The sequence below is a fragment of the Geotrypetes seraphini genome, chromosome 4, assembly GCF_902459505.1.
Source record: "Geotrypetes seraphini chromosome 4, aGeoSer1.1, whole genome shotgun sequence".
Lineage (NCBI taxonomy): Eukaryota > Metazoa > Chordata > Amphibia > Gymnophiona > Dermophiidae > Geotrypetes > Geotrypetes seraphini.
Window position 1 is genome coordinate 40,789,790 of NC_047087.1, and position 24,282 is coordinate 40,814,071.

Below are 24,282 nucleotides of genomic sequence, written 5' to 3' on the forward strand. Positions count from 1 at the left end.
GTAGCAAACTACAGGCAAGATCATCATTTTAATAGTTTGAACTCTCCCCCACCAAGAAAGATGTAACGGATTCCATTGCTCACATAACTCTATAACTCTTTTCAATACAAATTTTTCATTTTCTTTTACTGTATCTTCAATTGTATTTTTAACTTAAATGCCAAGATATTTAAATCCTTCTTCTTTCCATATGAACGGAAAAGCGTCAAATAATCCTTTTACACAATGAACATTTAAAGGTATAAGTTCAGACTTACTCCAATTAATTTTATAACCTGAAAATTTGCCAAACATATCAATTAATTCCAGTAGACAAGATAAGGTAGACTCTGGATTCCTCAAATAAAGTAAAATATCATCCGCATAAGCCAAAATTTTATATTCCATATCAGAATATGGAATACCCTGTATCCCCCTTGCTTGCTGTATTGCTAACAATAAGGGTTCTAATATAACATCAAATAACAAAGGAGATAAAGGACAACCTTGTCTAACTCCCCTCTGCAATTGAAAACCATCAGATATCATATTATTAATATTTAATCTTGCAATCGGGAAGCTATACAATGTTTTTACCATTTGTATAAATCCAGAACCTATACCAAACCATTCTAAAGCCTGATACATAAAATTCCATTCTACCCTATCAAACGCTTTTTCTGCATCCAAGGAAACTGTAAAAGCCGGTTCATCCATTTTTTTTTATAAATTTAATATATGAAACAATAATCTAGAGTTATTAGAGGAATGTCTTTTAGCAACGAAACCCATCTGATGCGTGTCTATAATATGTGGGAGAGCTTTGGCTAATCTCAAAGCCAAAATTTTCGCCAAAAGTTTATTATCCACATTTATTAAAGATATAGGCCTGTAGTTTGAAACCAAAGTAGGATCTTTATTTGGCTTAGGCAAAACAATTACTATTGATTCAGCCATAGTACCTTTAATATCACCTTTTATAAGTTGTGTCTGATATAAATTTAGTAAATATGGGGAAAGGACATTTTGAAATGTTTTATAAAATTCTACTGTATAACCATCACCACCTGGAGCGGATCCAACTCTAAGAGATCTCAACGCTGTTCCTAATTCTTTTAATGATATAGGTTCATCTAAACTCCGTTTTATATGATCAGGAACCTTAGGTCCAATAATTAAATCTAAAAAATTTTTACCATCTTTTTGCCTCTCCAAATAAGGCTCGGAAGAATACAGGTCCTTATAAAATTTTAGAAATTGCTTTAAAATTATATCCGTTTGATTGGTTATTATACCATTATCATCTTTTATCCCATTAATGTTAGTTCTTCTTTTTTTTGCTTTAAGATAATTTGCCAATAATCTTCCCGCCTTATTAGAATTTCCATAATACATTATCTGTTTGGAAAACAAGTCTCTTCTTATCATTTTTGAAGCTAATTCGTTATATTTACCTTTTGCTTTCAAAAGAGCTTGTAATACATCATGTTCCCATTTGCTTACCAATTTAGTTTCTAGTATTTTAATTTCTTTTTCTAACTCTATATACTGTTTTTTAATCTGTTTCCTAACAAAAGCCGAATATGATATAATATGACCTCTCATAGTCGCTTTAAAAGCGTCCCATACATTTTCAATAGATGTATCTTCCACTAAATTAATTTGAAAGAAATCACTAATTTGTGTTTTAAAATTTTCCAAAAATTTTTCATCCACAAGCAATGCATTATCAAATCTCCAAAGAGGTCTTCTATTTTCTAATTGATCTAATTGTAAATCTATCCATACTCCCGCATGATCCGAAATGATAATGGGATCAATGGAAGCCTTAATCACTTGCTGCACCTTATGTGATGAAATAAAAATATAATCTATTCTTGAAAATTATTTATGAACCTGTGAACAAAATGAAAATTCCTGATCATTAAAATGAAGAATACGCCATATATCCTTCAAATCACATGATTGAACCAAATTATCTAAACCTAAAGATTTTATACTTTTACCTGGTTTTTTATCCATTAATGGATCCATTAAAGCATTAAAATCTCCAGCCACCACTAAATTAGAAGCAGCCAGTGGTAACAACATATTCTGCAATTTTTTTAAGAATTCTGATTGATTCGAATTAGGGGCATATATATTGAACAACGTCAGGGCATTATTTCCCATACTTATATCAACATGTAGCCATCTTCCATGTGGGTCCGAATTTAGTATCTTAAAATTGGCCATACACTTTTTATTTATAAGAACTGCTACTCCTGCTTTTTTACCCTCTGCTGGAGCAAAAAAACATTCTTTCACCCACCCACCCATTAGTTTCTGTGATTCCTTTATATTAAGATGGGTCTCCTGCAGACAATAAACATCCGCGTTTTGCTTCTTTAAAAATGATAATACCTTTTTCCTTTTGATTACATGATTTAGGCCATTGACATTAATAGAAAATATCTTAAAAGACATAATATATTTTATACTCCTTATCATAATCTTCCTCTTCCCTTCTTCCATAACTAAGATCTAAAAAACTTCTCCCCATGGCACACATTCTTACCTCCAAATTAACCAATCCCTTATTAATCTTTTCCTTAATCATCCTAGTAATATCTTTAATACCCACCTTCTTCCCCCCCCCTCCCCCCAAAATATAATGACTGCTTAAGGACACACATTGGACAGTAATCCCAACTTCCCCCCTCCCCCCCAGGCAACCAATATTTATTAATAACCCCTTTATCCTTTATTGAGACAAACTCACTACCTCTCCACAATATATCTAATTATATCTCTCTTCTAATCATAAAACCTTTTTTCTTTTTTTTTTTTCCATTTTAAAGTAATTAATTTCTCTATCTATTATTTAACCTTTAGTCACATAACCATATTTATTTCCTAACATTCCATTAATGCATTTTTATCATTTCATCAATCTCTAATTCATTCCCCCAACATTTTATTTCATTCAAGAAAATTCTATCATAGTCATATATTTAATAAAAAGTATCATTTTCCTATATATTATATTATCTAATCCATCTTCTCCTATCCTCCTTTAAATATCCAACAACAAATATCCATCTCTTCATATATTTCTGTTAAAAAAATTTCAATTTTATAAGTTTTTATCCCCTATTTGTATTTAAACATTTGTATTTCATTTTCAAAATAATTATTTTTCCCCCTTTTTATATTTCCTCTTCTCCAAATTAAATCCAATCTTTTTAAAACTATATTATCACAACATCAATCTTTACATTCCTTCAGCTACCAATAAATTCTTATGTAGCTTTCTTTTATATTATTCATTTTCCTTTCCTTTACTTGCATTTAAATATCATATAACTTGTCCTTTCTATCATTAGTCCATTCTGCAATCTTTTCCTTATTGTCCTTTCATTCTTTACTTTCTCCTTTTCTGACTTATTAAATAAACTGAACTTTCATATTTATTTCTTATCTCCATCCATCCACTCTTAAAGACTTTTGACTGGCAATTGTCATTCATTTTTTTTTTTTTTTTAATAATATCCTTTTAGTCTATCAGTTCTGCTTTCTTCTTCTTCACATCTATTTATTTTCCTATTCAGTCTTCACTTTTCCTTTTGTGTTAATTTGTCCAGTCCTTTAATCCTTCTTGTTCATTCTTTACTCCAACCATCCATCTTTCAGTCTCCTAAAAGTTCAGTCTAATAACTTCACTTTAATGTCTTTCCAGTCTATCCTTCTTTTTACTTTCTTCTTTACATTCTTTTATTTTCTTTTTCACTTGTTCATTTTTATTTCCTGTTCTTTGTTGCATATTCTTCTTTTTCCAACAAACAAAAGTCCCATAGTTCTTTATATTTAATTTTTTGTTCAATATCCACCAATCCAGTCTTAGTATTTATCCCTTCATTTCAACACCCATTGTGCTAAAATGACATAGGTTCTGATTTTGAAAGAAAGGTCTTTAGTTTTTCCGGATCAACAAAATACAAAGATTTATCCCCACAAGATACCCTCATTTTTGCTGGGTAATATAACCCATACTTATATCCTTTTTCCTTTAATTGAGATCTTAGATCAAGGAATTTCTTCCTAATATTTGCTGTATTTTTAGCAAAGTCTGGTAAAAACCATATTTTGGATCCTTTATAGTTTAAGTTTTTATCTTTTTTTGGCAGCATTTAAAATTTCTATTGCTTGCTGGTATCTTAACATCTTGAATATTAATGGTCTTGGTCTCCCTTGATTTTCCAGACTCTTTATTGGAATCCTGTGTGCCCGTTCTATTTCCAAAGGCTGTTTGAAATCCAACTGCAATAATCTAGGAATTAAATTTTCTAAAAACCGTATTGCATTTTTCCCTTCCAAATTTTCCTGTATTCCAAAAAGTTTTATATTCTTTCTTCTTCCACGGTTTTCGTAATCTTCCAGCTGACTTTTCAATTGAATTATTTCCAAACTGTCATTTTTGCATCTTTTTCCTTCACATTCTAAGCTCTCCATTTTAACTTCTAACTCTGTTGTTCTTTTATTAGCTACTTCCATTTGTCTGTGTATATTCAGGATTTCTTCCTTCAGTTCTGCCATATTACTCACAGTCTCTGTCAGCATTTGTTTGATTTGCCTCAGTTTCCCCATAACTTCAGCTTTGCTTAACTCCTCTGATACATCAGCAGGAAGCGGAACCTTACTCGGGGTAATTTGATCCTGCTTCTGCCTTTTCACAGCCCCTTCGGTTTCACTCTTACTCTGTCGGGTGCTCGCCATGCTCCCGCTATCCTCTCCGATGTTTTCAGCCGAAAACAGTTTAAAAGGAAATCTTTATTTATTCAACGGTTGCCCAGGTAAGAGGAGCGCTGCGATCACACAAACATTTTGTGTGCGCGCTAAGCCACCAAAATTTTTTTTTTTTAAAGCCTTTGTTAAGATGAAAGTGTGATTTCAAGTCTGAGAAAATAATGGTTTATACTATAGGAAAAAGAAATTGTTCAGGATCAGGATCTTGTCTTCTTAAATTAATATGTACTGTACATGCATAGATTCTCAAGCACAGATTCTCTTGACCTATTATTGCAGCTAAGCATGTGCCACTAATGCAAAATTCGTCCTAGATTGAGACCTTTGTTTTAAGTTTTATATATTGGATGTTGCTATATAGTTTAGCCAAAATTAAGGGTTATAATAAAAAGTACAGTGCACTGTTAATATCCCAATAAGAATTGCATAAATAAAAAACGCCAGCAGCACTTTACAAGTCACCCGAGGCAGGCAGAAGCCACAGCAGTCCTGGCGTCCAGCGCAACAAGAGGGGTCCTTGGAGGCTCCATAAAGATCAAGGGAGCTGTGAGGAGGGAGCCGCCAGTGCCGCAAGCAGCACTTTACAAATCATCCGAGGCAGGCAGAAGCCACAGCAGTCCCGGTGTCCAGCGCGACAAGAGGGGGTCCTTGGAGGCTCCATAAAGATCAAGGGAGCTGTGAGGAGGGAGCCGCCAGTGCTGCAAGCAGCACTTTACAAATCATCCGAGGCAGGCAGAAGCCACAGCAGTCCCGGTGTCCAGCGCGACAAGAGGGGTCCTTGGAGGCTCCATAAAGATCAAGGGAGCTGTGAGGAGGGAGCCGCCAGTGCTGCAAGCAGCACTTTACAAATCATCCGAGGCAGGCAGAAGCCGCAACAGTCCCGGCGTCCAGCGCAACGAGAGGGGTCCTTGGAGGCTCCATAAAGATCGAGGGGAGCCGTGGTACGCGTCCCGCAGTCGCGTGTCCAAAGGGGTGTGGCCAAAAGGGCAGGACACGCCCCTTTGGAGCCCTAGAGGAGCAGAGGGCAGGAGAGTAATTTCCTAACAAAATGGGAAAAAGAAAGGCAAAAATAGTATCGTCTTTGCCTTTGATAGAGCCAATAGATCACCATTTCTTTTTTTTTTTAATCCTTATTCATTTTACAACTTACAACAAGTGTATCACAAATTAACATTTGAACTTATAAACATCACTTGATTTTTTATCAAAATGCACATAAAATAATCACATTTAACCCCCACCCTCCCACCCCTATCATATTCTATCCAATCACAATATATTATATAAACAAAAATATCACATAGCATATACATCAAGGTTCTTTGATCTAATCAATTCAAGTAATAAAAAATCAAAAACTATCCCCCTTCCTTACATTTGTATTATTTTGGGAAAAATGATTCTTACTCATTAATAGATCGCCATTTCCAGTCTTTAACACCACCAATGTTAGTGAACAGGATGGTTCCATCTCCACTTACTGCATCTCTCTCCTGGGGCGAACCGTCCCCACCTCTTCAACCAGCAATGAATTCTACTGGGAGTTCTGTCTCTGTTTTTGAAAAGGAGACAGTTTTACCTCCAGAACAAATACTTTCACCAAATGTGAGTACGGATATACAACAAACAAATATATCTTCTCAGGGAATGAAAATTCTGACTCCAGTCCAGATGGTGATAGAGTCAAACCAAGACTCTGTACCCAAGGACAAAGTAATTTCTCTTAATGATGTCTGGCTGGTTGTGAATAGGATAGAGTCCTCATTACAGAGCACAGTTACTAATCTCTGTCAATTTTCATCTGATGTATCAGTTAAAGTTAACGAGCAACAAAATCAGTTATCTTTACTTACTTCTCGCTTATATAAAGTAGGTAACAAGAATACAATTTAAATTCTACTGCCTACTATTTAAGACTTTATACGGAGACAGTCCAAACTACCTGAATAACCGCCTCATCTACAACACCGCAACTAGACATAGGAAAACTCACACCCCATTCTCATACCCCCCAATTAAGGAGGTCAAACGGAAAAAAACTATATGATGGCCTCCTGGCCACTCAAGCAGCCAAACTAGACAACCAAATCGCCAATCTACTGATGGCATCCCTCGACTACAAGACTTTTAGAAAAGAAATAAAGACCATACTCTTCAAGAAAACTCTAAAAAAAGAGATAATACCGCAAGTCTCAAACTCCACCTCTCACTAAAGCCAACTACCCCAAATAAATAACCTTACCCATTTCTTACTCCTTTTGAAAATGACCAATTTTTTTTTTTTTTTTTTGTAAGTTCTTGTTGTAATACATCTTGGATAATTCTTTTGTAATCTGCCTTGAACTGCAAGGTAATGGCGGAATAGAAATCCCTAATGTAATGTAATAACTCTGTGGATGTTTTGCAAAAAAATGCTATTTCTAATATTAAAGATAACTTATCTTTACATAATCATATGGAAAAGATGGAGAATTTGGCTAGAGCAAAAAAATCTCCTGAAGATGCATATGAGGGATGTTTTACAATATACTCAGGTGGCATCATTTATTCCTGATAACTTATATTATCCCAGGACAAGCAGGCAGCATATTCTTAACGTATGGGTGACGTCACCGACGGAGCCCCGGTACGGACACTTTTAACTAGAAAGTTCTAGTTGGCCGCACCGCACATGCGCGAGTGCCTTCCCGCCCGACGGATGAGAGCGTGGTCCCCAGTTTCTTTGTTTCCGCAGAGCGAAGAAGACGCATGTGTTTTCAACGGCCGTTGAAAAACGAGTTTCTACCTTCCCGCTCGCGTAAAATTTTTTCGGTTTTATTCTCTTTTCTTTTCTGATTCCTTATTTTTACTTTCCAAAAAAAAAAAAACTCATCGAGTTTTCTTTATTTTTCTGGCCGGCCTCGGCGGGGCCTGTTGCCACCATACAGGCATCCGGATTCGATTTTGTGGAGGCCGTGTTTCCCTTCATGCCCCCTCAACCGGGTTTTAAGAAGCGCCAGCGGTGTGCATGCCCGATCTCTCTCACCGACCCGCACAATTGGTGCCTGCAGTGCTTGGGTCCTGAGCATCGGGCTGACACCTGCACCCGCTGTGCTACGCTTAAAAAGCGCACATTAAAAAATAGGCAGATCCAGCAAAATATTCTGTTCGGTACCGGATCTGCCATGGAACCTGCCGCGACGTCGATGGCACCTCAAAAGTCAGCACCGACTACGTCGACACCACCGGATCCTTCTTTGGGGTCGCTGGCCCCAGGTAAGCCGGCTAAGAAGCCTTCCACTTCCCTGGAACGCCCTCCTGCCACGGTCGCGACGCCGACCCTTCCGGCACTGCACCGACCCCATAAACGCTCCGCTCCGATATCGGTGAGTGCCTCGTCATCGGCCTCCTCATCGCCGGAGTGTAAAGCAGCACCTATGGTACCGAAGAAGAAAAAAGCGGTACCGGTGCCTCCCCTGGATGACCGCATCACGGCCATACTCCAGACCCAATTACAGGAGCAGCTGCAGCAACAACTACAACAACTGTTGCCGGCGTTGCTGGCCCCGCACCTTCCGGTACAGGACCGGTCCGAGCCTCGCACTGTCCCATCGGTGTCGACCCCTCGGTACCGATTAATACTTCCATGCCGGTGCTCTCGGCTGAACCACCTACAGTGTATACCCGTGCTGATGCCGACCCTTCCCGGTCCCAGGAACGGCACCGGTCTTCCTCTCCCGGTACCGCCTCGGTGCGCTCAGGCAAGTCTCTCTCAAAGACCCGCCATACCGAGCCTTCCACACCGATGTCCCGACGTGCACACCCCGACATCAGGGACCCGGACTTATGGGAAGAATCCCTGCACGGTACCGAGGACGACGCTTCGTCGACCGACGAAGAACCCTCGATGGCTGACACCGTTTCAAAACCGGAACAGTCCTCTTTCTCCAAATTCCTTAGGGAGATGTCATCAGCTCTTTCCATCCCCTTAGAGTCCGACTCTAAAAAGTCTCAGGCTTTTCTCGATGCCCTAGACTTTGAGCAACCTCCCAAGGAATTTCTTAAGTTGCCCGTCCACAACATCTTACGGGAAACTTTTTATAAAAACTGGGAGACTCCCCTCACTGTCCCTGGGGCCCCTCGCAAACTGGATAGCTTGTACCGGGTCATTCCAATCCCAGGGTTTGACAAGCCTCAATTACCCCATGAATCTCTCCTGGTGGAGTCCACCTTGAAGAAAACTCAGGGTTCCAGTGTCTATGCCTCCACCCCTCCTGGCAGAGAGGGAAAAACTATGGATAAGTTTGGCAAGCGCCTTTTCCAAAATGCAATGTTGGCCAATAGAGCAAACAATTACACCTTCCACTTCTCCTTCTAAATGAAGCATCTGGTGCAACAACTCTCCTCCTTACAAAAATACCTTCCTGAACGTAAGGTCCCCCTCTTCCAGCAGCAAATTTCCAGCCTACTCCAACTCAGGAAGTTCATGGTACGCTCCATTTATGACTCATTTGAGCTGACCTCTCGAGCATCTGCCATGGCTGTTGCTATGCGGCGTTTGGCCTGGCTGAGAGTCTCTGACCTCGACGTTAACCACCAAGACCGCCTGGCTAACGCACCTTGTCTTGGTGACGAACTCTTCGGGGAGTCCCTGGACTCAACAACCCAGAAACTCTCAGCACATGAGACCAGGTGGGATACTCTGGTGAAGCCTAAAAAGAAGACTCCACCTGCTCGCCCCTACAGACAGCAGTCCACCTACCAGCGCAGGTTCTCGGCCAGACCTCTCAACCCGCCTCAACAACAGCCTCGCCGTCCTCGTCACCAGCATCAAACTCAGGCTCGTTCCCAGTCTCATCAACCTGCCAAGCCTCTCCCTCCGTCAAAACCATCTCAACCCTTTTGACTCTTTTCTCCAGGGCATAGCCAGTCTCCCACCATCGTTGCCTCTTCCTCAGCCTATCGGAGGACGCCTCCATCTCTTCCTCAGCCGTTGGGAGGTCATCACTTCAGACCAGTGGGTCCTCAACATCATTCGCCACGGTTACTCTCTCAACTTCCAGACTCTTCCACCAGACAATCCTCCCATAGAGTCTGCTTCTCACTCCTCCCAATCCCTCCTCCTCCTGAGGGAGGGCCAATCCCTCCTTCTTCTCAATGCCATCGAAGAGGTACCTTCAGACCAAAGGGGTAAGGGATTCTACTCCCGCTACTTCCTGGTTCCCAAGAAGACAGGAGACCTCCGTCCCATCCTCGATCTCCGGGACCTCAACAAGTGTCTGATAAAGGAAAAGTTCAGAATGCTCTCCCTTGCCATGCTTTACCCTCTTCTCTCTCAACACGACTGGCTATGTTCCCTAGACCTCAAAGAGGCCTACACTCACATTCCAATCAATCCGACTTCACGTCGCTACCTACGGTTTCAGATCCAGCACCGTCACTATCAGTACAAAGTGCTACCCTTTGGCCTCGCATCATCGCCCAGGGTGTTCACCAAGTGCCTTATTGTGGTGGCGGCCTTCCTCAGGTCTCACAATCTCCAGGTGTTCCCCTACTTGGACGATTGGTTGGTGAAAGCTCCTACGTCTCCGCTTGTGCTACAAGCCACTCAACACACCATCTCTTTCCTCCATCTCCTGGGGTTCAAGATCAACTACCCCAAGTCGCACCTACTTCCCACGCAGCGACTTCAGTTCATTGGTGCAGTTCTCGACACCACTCTGATGAGGGCGTTTCTCCCCTCCGACCGACAACGGATCCTGCTCCACCTCTGTCGTCAGGTGCTCCTTCATCACTCCATCCCAGCTCGGCAGATGATGGTCCTCCTGGGCCACATGGCCTCGACGGTCCATGTGCTTCCTCTGGCACGACTCCACCTCAGGACACCTCAATGGACTCTAGCCAACCAATGGTCACAGACCACGGATCCTCTTTCTCATCCCATCTCTGTGACATCGTCTCTTCAGCAATCTCTTCAATGGTGGTTGAACTCCTCCATTCTTTCCAGGGGTCTACTCTTTCATCTACCCCCTCACTCCATGATCATAACCACAGATGCCTCCCCCTATGCATGGGGAGCTCACCTGGGAGATCTTCGCACCCAGGGACTCTGGACCCCTCAGGAGCGTCAACATCACATCAATTTCCTGGAACTCAGAGCCATGTTCTATGCTCTCAAGGCCTTCCAGCACCTTCTCTACCCTCAGGTTCTTCTCCTGTGCACAGACAACCAAGTCGCCATGTACTACATAAACAAGCAGGGCGGCACCGGATCTCCCCTCCTCTGTCAGGAGGCCCTCCGCATCTGGACCTGGGCCACGACCCACAGTCTCTTCCTCAAGGCTGTCTATATCCAGGGTGAACAGAACTCCCTGGCCGACAGTCTCAGCCGCATCCTTCAACCTCACGAGTGGACTCTGGATCCTCCCAAACTCCGCTCCATCTTTGCTCGGTGGGGCACTCCTCAGGTGGACCTCTTTGCAGCTCCTCACAACCATCAGCTGCCCCAGTTCTGTTCCAGACTCTTCTCTCATCATCGTCTGGCCCCGGATGCATTCCTGCTCAACTGGACAGATCGGTTCCTCTATGCCTTTCCTCCACTACCTCTGATGTTGCGGACGTTATTCAAACTCCGCAGGGACAGAGCCACCATGATTCTCATCGCCCCTCGGTGGCCTCGTCAACACTGGTTCTCCCTCCTGCTCCAGCTCAGCTCCAGAGAACCCATTCCTCTTCCTGTGTTTCCTACTCTACTTACACAGCAGCATCAGTCTCTACTACATCCCAATCTGTCCTCGCTCCACCTGACAGCTTGGTTTCTCTCGGGCTGACCTCTCCAGTCAATCTGTCTCAGCCTGTCCGTCGTATTTTGAATGCCTCCAGGAAACCGGCCACCCTCCAATGTTACCATCAGAAGTGGACCCGGTTCTCCTCTTGGTGTCTACTACATCACCACAATCCCACCTCATTGGTGGTGGAAACTGTACTGGACTATTTGCTCTCGCTGTCCGATGCTGGCCTCAAGTCTACCTCAATCAGAGTCCACCTCAGTGCCATCACTGCGTTTCATGAGCCTATTCTCGGAAAACCTCTCACAGCTCATCCATTGGTTTCCCGGTTCATGAGAGGCCTCTTCAATGTCAAACCACCTCTGAAGCCTCCTCCAGTCGTCTGGGACCTGAATGTGGTTTTATCCGCCCTCATGAAACCTCCTTTTGAGCCTCTTGCCACAACTTCGCTCAAATTTCTCACATGGAAGGTGCTTTTCCTCATTGCCATCACCTCTGCCAGGAGGGTTAGTGAACTGCATGCACTGGTTGCAGACCCGCCTTTCACTGTTTTTCACCATGACAAGGTGGTTCTGCGTACCCATCCTAAATTCCTTCCCAAGGTGGTCTCGGAATTTCACCTCAACCAGTCCATTGTGTTGCCCGTCTTTTTCCCTAAGCCCCATTCTCATCCTGGGGAACAGGCATTGCACACGCTGGACTGTAAGCGTGCCCTTGCTTACTACCTTGACCACACCAGGGCTCACCGCTCCTCTCCTCAGCTCTTTTTGTCCTTCAACCCTAACCGTTTGGGTCGTCCTGTCTCTAAACGGACGCTTTCCAACTGGCTTGCTGCCTGCATTGCGTTCTGTTACGCTCAGGCTGGTCTCTCACTGGAAGGTGCTGTCACGGCCCACAGGGTCAGAGCTATGGCTGCTTCTGTGGCTTTCCTCCGTTCCACGCCTATCGAGGAAATCTGCAAGGCTGCCACCTGGTCCTCAGTTCACACGTTCACTACTCACTACTGTCTGGATACCTTCTCCAGACGGGATGGACACTTCGGCCAATCTGTGTTACACAATTTATTTTCCTAATGGCCAACCATCCCCCCTCCCTCTCTGTTAGCTTGGAGGTCACCCATATGTTAAGAATATGCTGCCTGCTTGTCCTGGGATAAAGCACAGTTACTTACCGTAACAGGTGTTATCCAGGGACAGCAGGCAGATATTCTTACGTTCCACCCACCTCCCCGGGTTGGCTTCTTAGCTGGCTTATCTTAACTGGGGACCACGCTCTCCTCCGTCGGGCGGGAAGGCACTCGCGCATGCGCGGTGCGGCCAACTAGAACTTTCTAGTTAAAAGTGTCCGTACCGGAGCTCCGTCGGTGACGTCACCCATACGTTAAGAATATCTGCCTGCTGTCCCTGGATAACACCTGTTACGGTAAGTAACTGTGCTTTACATCCCCAGGAGTACTAAAGAAACTGGGGAAGAAGGAGAATTGGATAGGATTGTGTCTCCAGATAGTTTAAATATTTCCCAGTATCTTGAATTTTCTAAGGATTTGATTACTAAACAAGCGACCTTGTTGGTGTCATTTAAAACAGAAATTGAAAAACAACTTATACTTAAATTGTACTTTATGAACAAATAAGCATTGTTCTGTGGACAACAACTAAATGATTTTTCCTGATGTATCCTGACAGACACAACATAGGAGGAAACGGTTTCTTCAGCTTAAACTCAAGGTTATAGCTGTGGGAGCTACTTTTTTAAAAAAATTCCCTTGCAAGTGTGTGGTAAACTATCAGGCTGATAAATTTGTTTTTGTTGATCCGTCACATTTGGAGAATTTTTTGATTGCTAAGGTTTCACTGAAAGTTTCAGATACTAATGTTATTGTTGAAGAAAGTTAAGGACATAATGAATTGGGTCCCATTGCATGTCAAGGATGACTGTAAACTGTTTCCTATATGTTTTTCTTCATTATACTTTTCATACTGAGCGGCCTTTGTTAATGTGGACTTGGCATAAGTCTTAATTTGAATTTTAAGTTGTGTTTTTTCCTTTTGAACTGGTTTTTAATATGTTTTTCCTGATTTTGTTATTGTTGTAACAAATATTAATAAAAATATAAATAATAATTAAAAAAAATATCTCAGTAAGGATTGCATAAATAAAAACCTACCTGATATTTCTTACAGCAAGGCATCAGTGAGAAAAAGCTAGGTGACTGTGATTTAAAAAGAGCTCTTTTGCTCCTCATTTGTTTTGTAATAATCTTCCTGCAAAGCTGCCATCAGCTCACTTTATCCGTGGTGTTTTTCTCCCACAGGTGTACAAAAAGAAGGCTGCTGTGAAGCTTGGAGACATCAATCAGAGACTAATAGAGCAAGAGAAGGACTTTTCAGGGAAGGCTGCTCAATACCAGCAAGAGCTGAAGCACCTTCAGCGACTGTTGCATGCCAGACAAGAAACTCTTGATGAAGTGCTGAAGCAGAAAAGGTAAGTCAGTCATGTCCAAAGAAACTAGACAACTAAACCACACTGAGTGCTTGTAAGGTCTTAGTTTCTGAAGTCACATCTGGTCTGATAATATATGTCTTGTTTTCTCAGGATTTCTGCAGCTGGCATTATGCTTGTTGCAGGTTTCCGGGTCTCGCTGCGTCTTTGTCAGGTAGAAACTGACGTTTCAGCCATCATGCTGTGGCTTTCTTCAGGGTATGCTCTGAAGTCTGCAGTGTGACTTTGAAATAGTGGGTTCACTGACCTGATTAGGAACAGGGCATTCCACCAATTGAATTTTGGCAGGAAAGTCAGTTAGAAATTTGAGTTTTGTTGTGAAAGTCCATAGAATGGAAAAGTCTCTGGTAGGCTTAAAGATGCTCTTCCTGTGGAGCTGGGTTAGATGTTCTCTCAGGGTTTCCACAGCTGGCATTATGCTTGTTGCAGGTTTCCGGGTCTCTCTGCGCCTTTGTCAGGCAGAAACCAACGTTTCAGCCATCATGCTGTGGCTTTCTTCAGAGTATGCTCTGAAGTCTGCAGTGTGACTTTGTTTTGTAAATCTTTATTCATTTTCATATGTTACATCAAGTGAATGACATAAATTTAATAATAATTTTAAATATACATACTTGATAAGCTCATATATTAATATTTAAGTTAACATTTCATTTAGAAAAATTAATATAATATTCATATTAATATTTCAGAAATCTAAATTTATATACTTCTTAGTTAATAAAATATTATCCCCTCCCCTCCCCCCCTTCTAATCAAATATACATGAATAAATTTTTAAATGCAAATTCTTTCCATATTTTATATTATACATTCAAGTATTAATATATTGTATATTATTCAGACATATGTTCCCCCCCTTTCCCTTTTAATCAAATTCTAAACATGGGAAAATTATTATTCTTTACAAAATTCTGTTAATGGTCTCCAGATTTTTTGAAATTTATTAATATAACCTTTTTGTGTTGCTATAGTGAGCTCCATTTTGTATATATGGCAAACAGAATTCCACCAGAAGGTGTAATTCAACCTGTCATGTCTTTTCCAGTTGAAAGTGATTTGTTGTATTGCTATTCCAGTTAAAATAAATAGAAGTTTGTTATTACTTGATGAAATTTGACTTCTTGCTCTCATTGTTGTTCCAAATAATATAGTATCATATGTCAAGGCTACCGGATTTTCTAACATCCTATTTATTTGGGGCCAAATTGATTTCCAGAATGTTAAGATGAATGGACAAAAGAATAAAAGATGGTCTAATGTCCCAATTTCAACATGACAGTGCCAGCATCTATTAGATTTAGAGCTATCAATTCTATGTAAACGTGTAGGGGTCCATAAAGCTCTATGCAAAAGAAAAAACCAAGTTTGTTTCATAGATGCTGACATCGTACATTTTAACCTCCAAGACCAAAGTTGTGGCCATTGAGATGCATTAATTTGATGTTTTATCTCAATGCTCCAAATGTCTCTAAGACCATTTTTTGGTTTTTTATTTATATATCCAGATATTAATTTATACCACTGTGCAGCTTCATGACCTGTTGAATTTATCTGGAAACATAAGAATTCCAAACTATGATAATTAGTAAGATTTTTCCATTCAGGGAACCCTACCTGAATGGATTGCTTCAATTGCAACCATCTAAAATATTGTGTTTTATTAAGATCAAATTTATGTTGCAATTGTGAAAACTCCAGCAACTTACCATTTTTTATTATATCGTCTAAAATACGAATACCTGCTAACATCCAATCTTTCCAGATTATTTTGAAGCCGCCGATTTTGATCTTGGGGTTAAGCCAAATTGTTTGAGTTGTTGATTTGCTAATTGGAATAGGAGTTAGGTTACTTATATATCTTAAAGTCTTCCATGTATCCATAAAAATTTTATGTTCTTTGTATAGCCTTGGCATTATGATACTAACAACATTACTAAGACGTAAAGGAAACATGAGTCTCCATTCTAGCCAAAACCAGTCTGGAATATTGTCAGTGGGCTCTGGGAGGATCCAATACATACCTTGACGTAAAATATAGGCTTGATGATACCTATAGAAATTGGGAAAATTTACCCCTCCCTCCGCAATTGGTCTTTGTAATGTCACTAAAGCAATTCTAGGATTTTTCCCAAGCCAAATAAATTTTGTCAATACCTTATTTAACTTTATATAAAAAGAATCTTGAAAGAAAATTGGTATCATTCCCATTTGGTAACAAACTACAGGTAAGATCATCATTTTAACCGTTTGTACCCTTCCCCACCAAGATAAATGCAAAGGATTCCATTGTTCACACATCTCTGTCACTTTTTGTAATAAACATTTTTCATTAATTTTTATTGTGTCATCTAAATTTTTTGAAATCCAAATTCCAAGATATTTAATAGCTTCCTCCTTCCAGACAAAAGAGAATGTATCAAATAAACCTTTTGTACAATGTACATTTAATGGGAGTATTTCTGATTTATTCCAATTTATCTTATATCCTGAAAATTTTCCGAATTTTTCAATCAGCTCAAGCAAGTGTGGGATGGTAGATTCCGGATTCCTCAAATATAATAATAAATCATCAGCATAAGCTGATATTTTGTATTCTCTATCTGAATGAGGTATACCTTGTATTTCCTTTACTTGTTGGATTGCTAATATTAAGGGTTCTAAAACTATATCAAACAGTAAAGGAGACAAGGGACATCCTTGTCTAACTCCCCTCTGTAGATTAAATTTTTCTGAAAATGTATTATTAATATATAATCTAGCAAAAGGGGAGCTATATAATGTCTGTATCATTTGTATGAATCCAGGACCTATGCCAAACCATTCCATAGCCTGATACATAAATGACCATTCTACTCTATCAAAAGCCTTTTCTGCATCCAAAGATATCATAAAAGTAGGCTCATTCATTTTCTTTGTTAAGTATAACATATGGAATGCTAATCTTGTATTATGAGATGAATGTCTGTGAGCAACGAATCCTGTTTGAGACATGTTTATAATATGGGGGAGAGCACTAGCTAATCTTAACGCAAGTATTTTTGCTAATATTTTCCCATCAACATTTATTAAAGATATTGGCCTATAGTTTGAAACCAGAGTGGAATCTCTATTTGGCTTAGGTAATACAATAGTTAAAGATTCAGCTATAGTGCCATTTGTACAACCTTTATTAAGTTGATATTGAAAAAGATTTAATAAATAGGGTAATATAAAATTTTGAAATGTTTTATAAAATTCCACTGTATATCCATCACCACCTGGAGCGGATCCAACTCTAAGGGATTTCAAAGCTGTTCCTAATTCTTTTAATGATATTGGTTTTTCCAAACTTCGTTTTATATGTTCAGGAACTTTTGGACCCTCTAACATTTTCAGAAATTCTAAACCATCTTTTTCTTTATTTAAGTAAGTCTCGGAAGAATAAAGAGATTTATAAAATTTTAGAAATTGTTTTAAAATAGGCTCAATTTGTGTTAATGTGTCACCTTTTTCATCTTTTATAGCAATTATTTTTGATTTCTTTTTTTTCGCTTTAAGATAATTTGCCAAAATTCTTCCCGACTTATTTGAGTTTCCATAATACATCGCCTGCTGAGAAAATAAATCTTTCCTTATCATCTTTGATGAGATTTCATTGTATTTTACTTTAAGTTTTAACAGTTCTTGTTGTATTGAATATTCCCATTTTTCTATTAATTTTGATTCTAAAATTTTTATTTCTTTTTCTAAATTAGAAAAATCTTTTCTATTTTGTTTATTAAGATAAGCCGAATAAGAAATAATTTGTCCTCTTATTGATGCCTTAAAAGCATCCCATAATATTTCTCTAGAAATCTCATCTTTATCATTTGTTTGAAAATAATCTTTCATCTTTATTTGAAAATTTTCACAAAATATTGGGTCAGCAAGCAGTGTATTATCAAACCTCCATATTGGTCTATTTGTATTTTGATCTGAAATTTTAATTTCAATCCACACCCCACCATGATCAGATAAAATAATTGGATCAATGGCAGCTTGTGTTACTTGATGTGCTAGATGATTTGATATAAAAATATAATCTATCCTTGAAAAAGAATTATGAACATGAGAACAGAAAGAAAATTCCCGTCCATTAAAATGAAGTATTCGCCAAATATCTGTCAAATCACAAGTTTGTATTAAATTATCTAATCCCATAGATTTCATATATCTACTTGGGTTTTTATCCAATAAAGGATCCATTACAGCATTGAAATCCCCAGCTACTATTAAATTTGAAGTAGCCAGTGGTAAGATCAGTTTTTGAAGAGTCTTAAAAAATTCATTTTGATTTGAATTAGGGGCGTATATATTGAACAACGTCATGGTTGTATTTCCCATGCATATTTCCACACTTACCCATCTTCCATGAATATCTGATGCTTTAAATTTAAATAAAGCTGAGCATTTTTTATTAATTAGAATAGCAACACCTGCTTTTTTCCCTATGGCTGGTGAATAAAAACAATGTTTGACCCAACCTCCTGTCAACTTATTAGATTCATTGTTTGAGAGGTGGGTCTCTTGTATACAGCATATATCCGCATTTTGCCTTTTTAAGAACATTAATGCTTTTTTCCTTTTTATAACATTATTTAGACCATTAACATTCAAAGAGATTATTTTAAGAGTCATTTATATTTACAGTGTTGTAATACATTTTTTAAAATTAATAGTATAATGATGCTTAATCATATATTTCCCCAATACACTTAGTAAATTATAATATCCCCATTTTAATCCTTTCCCCCATTTATGTCTCTCCCTCCCAATCCCTCCCATCCATCCCTTCCCCTCCCTTCCCACCCCCATTCTATTAAATACGAGAACTTGGATACGCAAGATGAGGTTAGGTTTAAAATACCTCCCTCAAGCTACTACAGTATATTCTTATGTACTACCTTGAAATATTTCTAGTTAATTATTATAATACCTATGTATCTAGCAAATACATATTTTTTTTTTTCCCTCTCTTTATGTTTATATACTCAAATTTAATGTATTCAAATTCATACTGAAGAAATAATATAATATAATATATTTCCTCTTGATGAAATTAGATATAAATTATCAATGAAATATGCAATATTAAATATATTTATCTCAAAATAAACTTTACTGATTTTACATTTTTAATTAATAGTTATATTACTGTAATTATTTCAATATTATGTAGATAATGAAGGTTCATCAAAGTAACACAGTCTATATGGTGAAGATAGTTTTGGAGTAGATAGGTTTAGAGAATGTATGGTATGGTCACTGGATTTGGTTCAATTTCATGCATTAATTCTTTAATTAAATGCTGTGAAGAAGGATCTTAAGTGAATTCCTTACTTAGAAGATACCTTTAACTGAACCATGAAATTGGAGCTTTTACTTCTTTCGTTTACCCTGCTATATTCTTGTGACTGGATTCTATAAATAATTAAATATCTACTGGAGAGCATGCTGCAAAACAATGTGAAACATTCTCTTGACTGAGATTACATAGAAGTTAATTTGGAAATTATCCTATTTGTAATGAGCTTATGTTATTGTATAATTCTGACAAAATTATACAGGTCTATCAACAGACATAAGCAAGAAATTTCTTTGGAAATTTCCCCTTCTTTTTGAAAGCAGTGCATATTAATGTCAGTCAAACTTTCCTTCGGTAAAGTTTTTAAGCAGGAAGTATATCCTCCTACAGGATGTAATTCTTTTCAGCCAATCACTTTTTGTTTTGACGATTTTTTAGTACTGTGATTGGAGAGTTCTTCCTTTCTACAGACAACTCCTTTTGTCTATAAATAGCCATTCAATGCCACTCCCCTATACTGTTGCCAATACTTCTTCTGTGCAAACGTTTTTTTCGGATTACTATTACAGCTGCGTTTCACTTGTAAGTAAATTTTCTTTAAAAATGCACATGTATTTTCCTTTAAAATTATAAGATTATGTAGATTGATTTCTGGTTTTATTTCTGTTAAGAATGTTGGTTTTGTATAGTTCCACTTTAGAGTTGAAGCACGTGTAGTTCTATTCAGTTGTTATTTGAAACCAAATCACAATTCTGAAGTTAACCGTAGGTCTTATTTATAAGAACTATTAATATAAATTAAAGTTTTATAAAGTATAAAGTATAAAGACTCATATAATTTACTCAGTCAAAATTTCAATCCTTTCCAATAAGAAACCTTTTAGGATGTCATAGGCTGCTCATATTGATCCATAAATTCTTGTAGTTTTGCAGGATCCGTGAAGTTTTGAGTTTTATTTCCAATTGTAACTTTCAGTATTGCTGGATAAAGGAGCCCATATCTAGCCCCTAGTGATTTCAATTGCGGTCTCATGTCCAGAAATATTTTCCTTTTTGATGCGGTTTCTTTTGCAAAATCAGGGACAATATGTATTCTTGAATCCTGACACTTGAGATTTTTATTTTCTTTTGCCAGTTGACAAATTTCCAGCGCCTGTTGATGTCTCAAAAGTTTAAATATTAATGTTCTTGGTCCTGTTTGTGAAGTTTTCCTTTGTGTTGGTATCCGGTGTGCCCTTTCAATTTCCAGTGGCGTTTTGAATTTTAGTGGAAGTATTTTAGGTAGAAATTGTTCCAGGAAAGTTATAGGATTATTTTTTTCAACCCCTTCCGGTATCCCTATTATTCTTAAATTATTCCTTCTCTCTCGATTCCGGCTGTCTTCAAGATCTTTTTTTATTTCTTCAACCTCTTTCCATATTATTTTACTTTTTCTCATGTCCAGATTAATTTGTTCAGAATTATCTTCTAGTATGTTTATTCTGTGTTCCGTTTCTTCTACTCTTTTAGTTAACGCTGCTGCATCTTCAATAGCCTTTTGTAATTTTTTGTTGCTATCTAAAACAATTTCTTTAATTTGTCTTAATTCCTCCATTACATCTGGGCTGTTGTCTGATGGCAACGGAACCTTTGATGGAGTAGTGCTTGGCTCAGGTTTTGATCGTTTGTTACTCCCTGTACCAGATCCTCCAGCTCCTGAATCGCTTTTGTTTTGTTTGCTAGATGACATTTTTTGTCACTTCCCTTTTGTTTTCAGAAAAAATTTGAATTTATTTTGTAGTAAATCAAAAAAATATAGCTTGAGTATAGGGAGCTATTCGTTTACCCAACCATCGGAATTCGCGTCCAAGCCACGCCCCCTGCAGTGTGACTTTGGAAATAGTGAGTTCACTGACCTTGGCAGGAAAGTCAGTTGGTCAGAAATTTGACAGACGCCATCATTTCAGCTAGAAGAGTTTTGGAGCTCCAGACTCTGTAATGTAGGGAACCATTCCTCAGAATTTTAGAGGCAGGAGTGTGTCTGCGTACAGTTCCCTTTTCTGCCAAAGGTGGTGTCAGTGTTCCATGTGAATCAGGAAGTCCGCCAACATTCCAGGCCACAGATGTAAAGAAGCAGGATAAAATACTAGCACGACTAGATGTCAAAAGGATTTTCCTTCATTACCTGGAAGTGACCAATGATTTTCAGTTGTCAGATCATCTCTTTGACCTAACGGGCTCTGGATTCAGAGGAAGGTTGGCCTCAAAGGCCTCAATTGCCAGATGGATACAGGCAGCTATTTCCTCTGCTTATATAAGATGTGATAAACCTTCACCAATTTCCTTGAAAGTGCATTCCACCAGAAGTGTGGCACACACACATATGCACACGTACGTACATACACACCCACGTTAAACAACATAGTCTCCATTGAGGGCTATACACTTAGTCCAGTGAGTTTCAAATTTTTTTTGTATCCTAGGAAAAATTTTTAGATCTCAGCATCCCTCCTCCTATGTAATCTGAGGCGAGTCTTTCATTTAAAAGGAAGCTTCGGAATGAGAGGGCATAGGATGAAGTTAAAAAGTGATAGGCTCAGGAGTAATCTCAAGAAAATACTTTTTTATAGAAAGGGTGGTAGATGCTTTGAATAGGCTCCCAGTAGAAGTGGTGGAGACACTGTATCTGAATTCAAGAAAGCATGGGACAGGCACATTGGGGTCTCTTAGGGAGAGGAGGAGATTGAATGATGTGGATAGGCCACTTGGCCTTTATTTGCCATCATATTTCTTTGTTTCTATACTATAGGCTCTGGTCTGTTTCTAATCTTCTTTATGTCTGGATTTATGAATTAAAAAACCAAAGACTGGTCTTAGAGACATTTGGAGCATTGAGATTAAGCATCACATTTCTGCATCTCAATGGCCACGTATTTGGTCTTAGAGAATGAGATGTATGTACAGTGTCTGCATCTATGAGACAAACTTGGTTCTTTTTGTTACATAGAGCATTTTGGACCCCAGTTAGATTACAAAAGTTGGATTGCTCTAAGTCTAATAGATGCTGGCATTGCAATCTGGAAGTAGGGACTTTAGATCATTTATTATTCTATTGTCCCTGTATAATGGCCTTTTGAAAATCAATTTGGTCCCAAATTAATGGCTTATTAGACAATCATGTAGCTCTGTCATACGATACAATTCTATTTGGAACGTCCATGAGAAAAAAAAGTCAAATTTCATCTAATAATAATAAACTTTTATTAATAATGACAGGAGTTGCCATTCAGCATATTATTAGAAATTGGAAAGATTATACCAGACTTAATTACACCTTCTGGTGGAACTCATTATGCCATATATACAAAATGGAAAGGACAATTGCCATGCAAAAAGGAAATTATAACAATTTCAAAAAAATTTGGGGACCATTGACAATTTATTGTAATGAGTAGGCACCTTTATACACTAAAGTATATTTAGAATAATAGGGAAGGGGGATATATTGATTCATTATTGTTTTATTATTATTTTGAACACATATGTATGATACGTTTGATTTGCATTATTTGTAGAGAGGGTGGTTGTGGGAGGGATTTAAAATCTGTATTGAAATAATAATATGAAATAATTTTCAAGTGATGTATAGGAATTAAAGGATGTAATATTGTTCACTTGGTGTAAGATGAAAAATGAATAAAGAATTGGGAAAAAAAATAATCTGGCTTTTTGAAGATACAGCATTTAGAACTGGACAAAGTACCACAATGATTGTTTAGCACCTCCTTTTCTCTGTTACTCAGCTGTGTCCCAAGTTACCTTGCATGCTGCTTGCTCTTACCACTGTCCTTTTTATATTGTTTAGTAACTTCAAAATCATTTGGATCTTTGTGTGTGTTTTTCCCAGGCAGGTGGAGGATGAGCTAGAAATTGTGTGGGAGTCTACATCTAATGAAAACAGAAGAATGAAAGAAAATTTATTTAAATCTCTGGGGGAAAACAGATGGAATAGTCCAAAAAATTATTTGGAAGAAATTATCCATAAGGATTCTGTGTGTAACTATGACTTCAACTACTGTGATTTAAAGTTTTCATCTCTTCTAGAAGTTGAAAGTAAATAGGAATTCTTGAATCGATTGCATTAAGAAGATAAGAACCACCAGAGGAAGAGCTGTGTCTCATAGCATACTAAAGAACTGGGAACTACACCTGTGTCTTGCTAGTGACTAGGAAGGAGTGAATCTTTTTTCACCTAGTTGAGATTCTGTTTTGGATGTTTTTTTAAAAAATTTGTATTTGGCTCGCACCTTTTTCAGTTGTACCTCAAGGCAAGTTACATTCAGCTACAGTTGGTATTTAGTAATATTTGACCCTGCTTTACTCAAAACAACCAGTGGTTTTCAGCCCAGGTTTATTTTTAAGCCAGATTTCTTTGGGCTGGGTTAAGCTGTATGCTATTATTTTCCAGATTCAAATCTTTTTGCAATATAACATCTTGCAATGTAACTGAGCTGTAAAAATCAAAAGGGTCAAGATAAAGGAATGTTAAAATTCAAGCTGAGTTGTTAATTGGCTATATTTATTAGAGTTATCAAGTCTGAGATGTGGGCTGTTCCAGTTCAAAGACCAATCAGTCTACCCTGCAACTTCAAAATATATATTGGAGGGAAAAATTCTCAACCAGACATGGTACTTATTATGAAACTCATAGATCTGTTGTCCCTTGTCATTTCCAATCATAAGTTTAAAAAACCCTTACAGGGGTAATTTATTAAGACATATAAACGGTAGTATTCTAGTCATTTACACATGTAAATGGACCCTTTATAGAATAATGACTAGTAGAAAAGTACATACCATGCTTTGATGGAGTGTACTTTGATGGTAGTTATGCGCATAGGTGAAGTTTGGGCAGAGCACATGTACACACTGATACCACTACTTGGA

At 38.4% G+C, this 24,282-nt stretch overlaps 1 protein-coding gene across 3 annotated transcripts in view; it reads left to right on the forward strand.

Annotated features, from left to right (window-relative positions):
• The window catches only part of CEP89 (centrosomal protein 89), a 182,446-nt gene extending 158,555 nt beyond the window's left edge, over window positions 1-23,891 (forward strand). For all 3 annotated transcript variants that reach the window (XM_033942233.1, XM_033942232.1, XM_033942235.1), the window contains exons 17-18: window positions 13,846-14,015; window positions 23,243-23,891. In XM_033942233.1, the coding sequence (XP_033798124.1) occupies window positions 13,846-14,015; window positions 23,243-23,456 (384 nt within the window). In that variant the 3' untranslated portion in view covers window positions 23,457-23,891. The remainder of the gene's footprint in view (window positions 1-13,845; window positions 14,016-23,242) is intronic.
• Window positions 23,892-24,282: the final 391 nt, after the last annotated feature.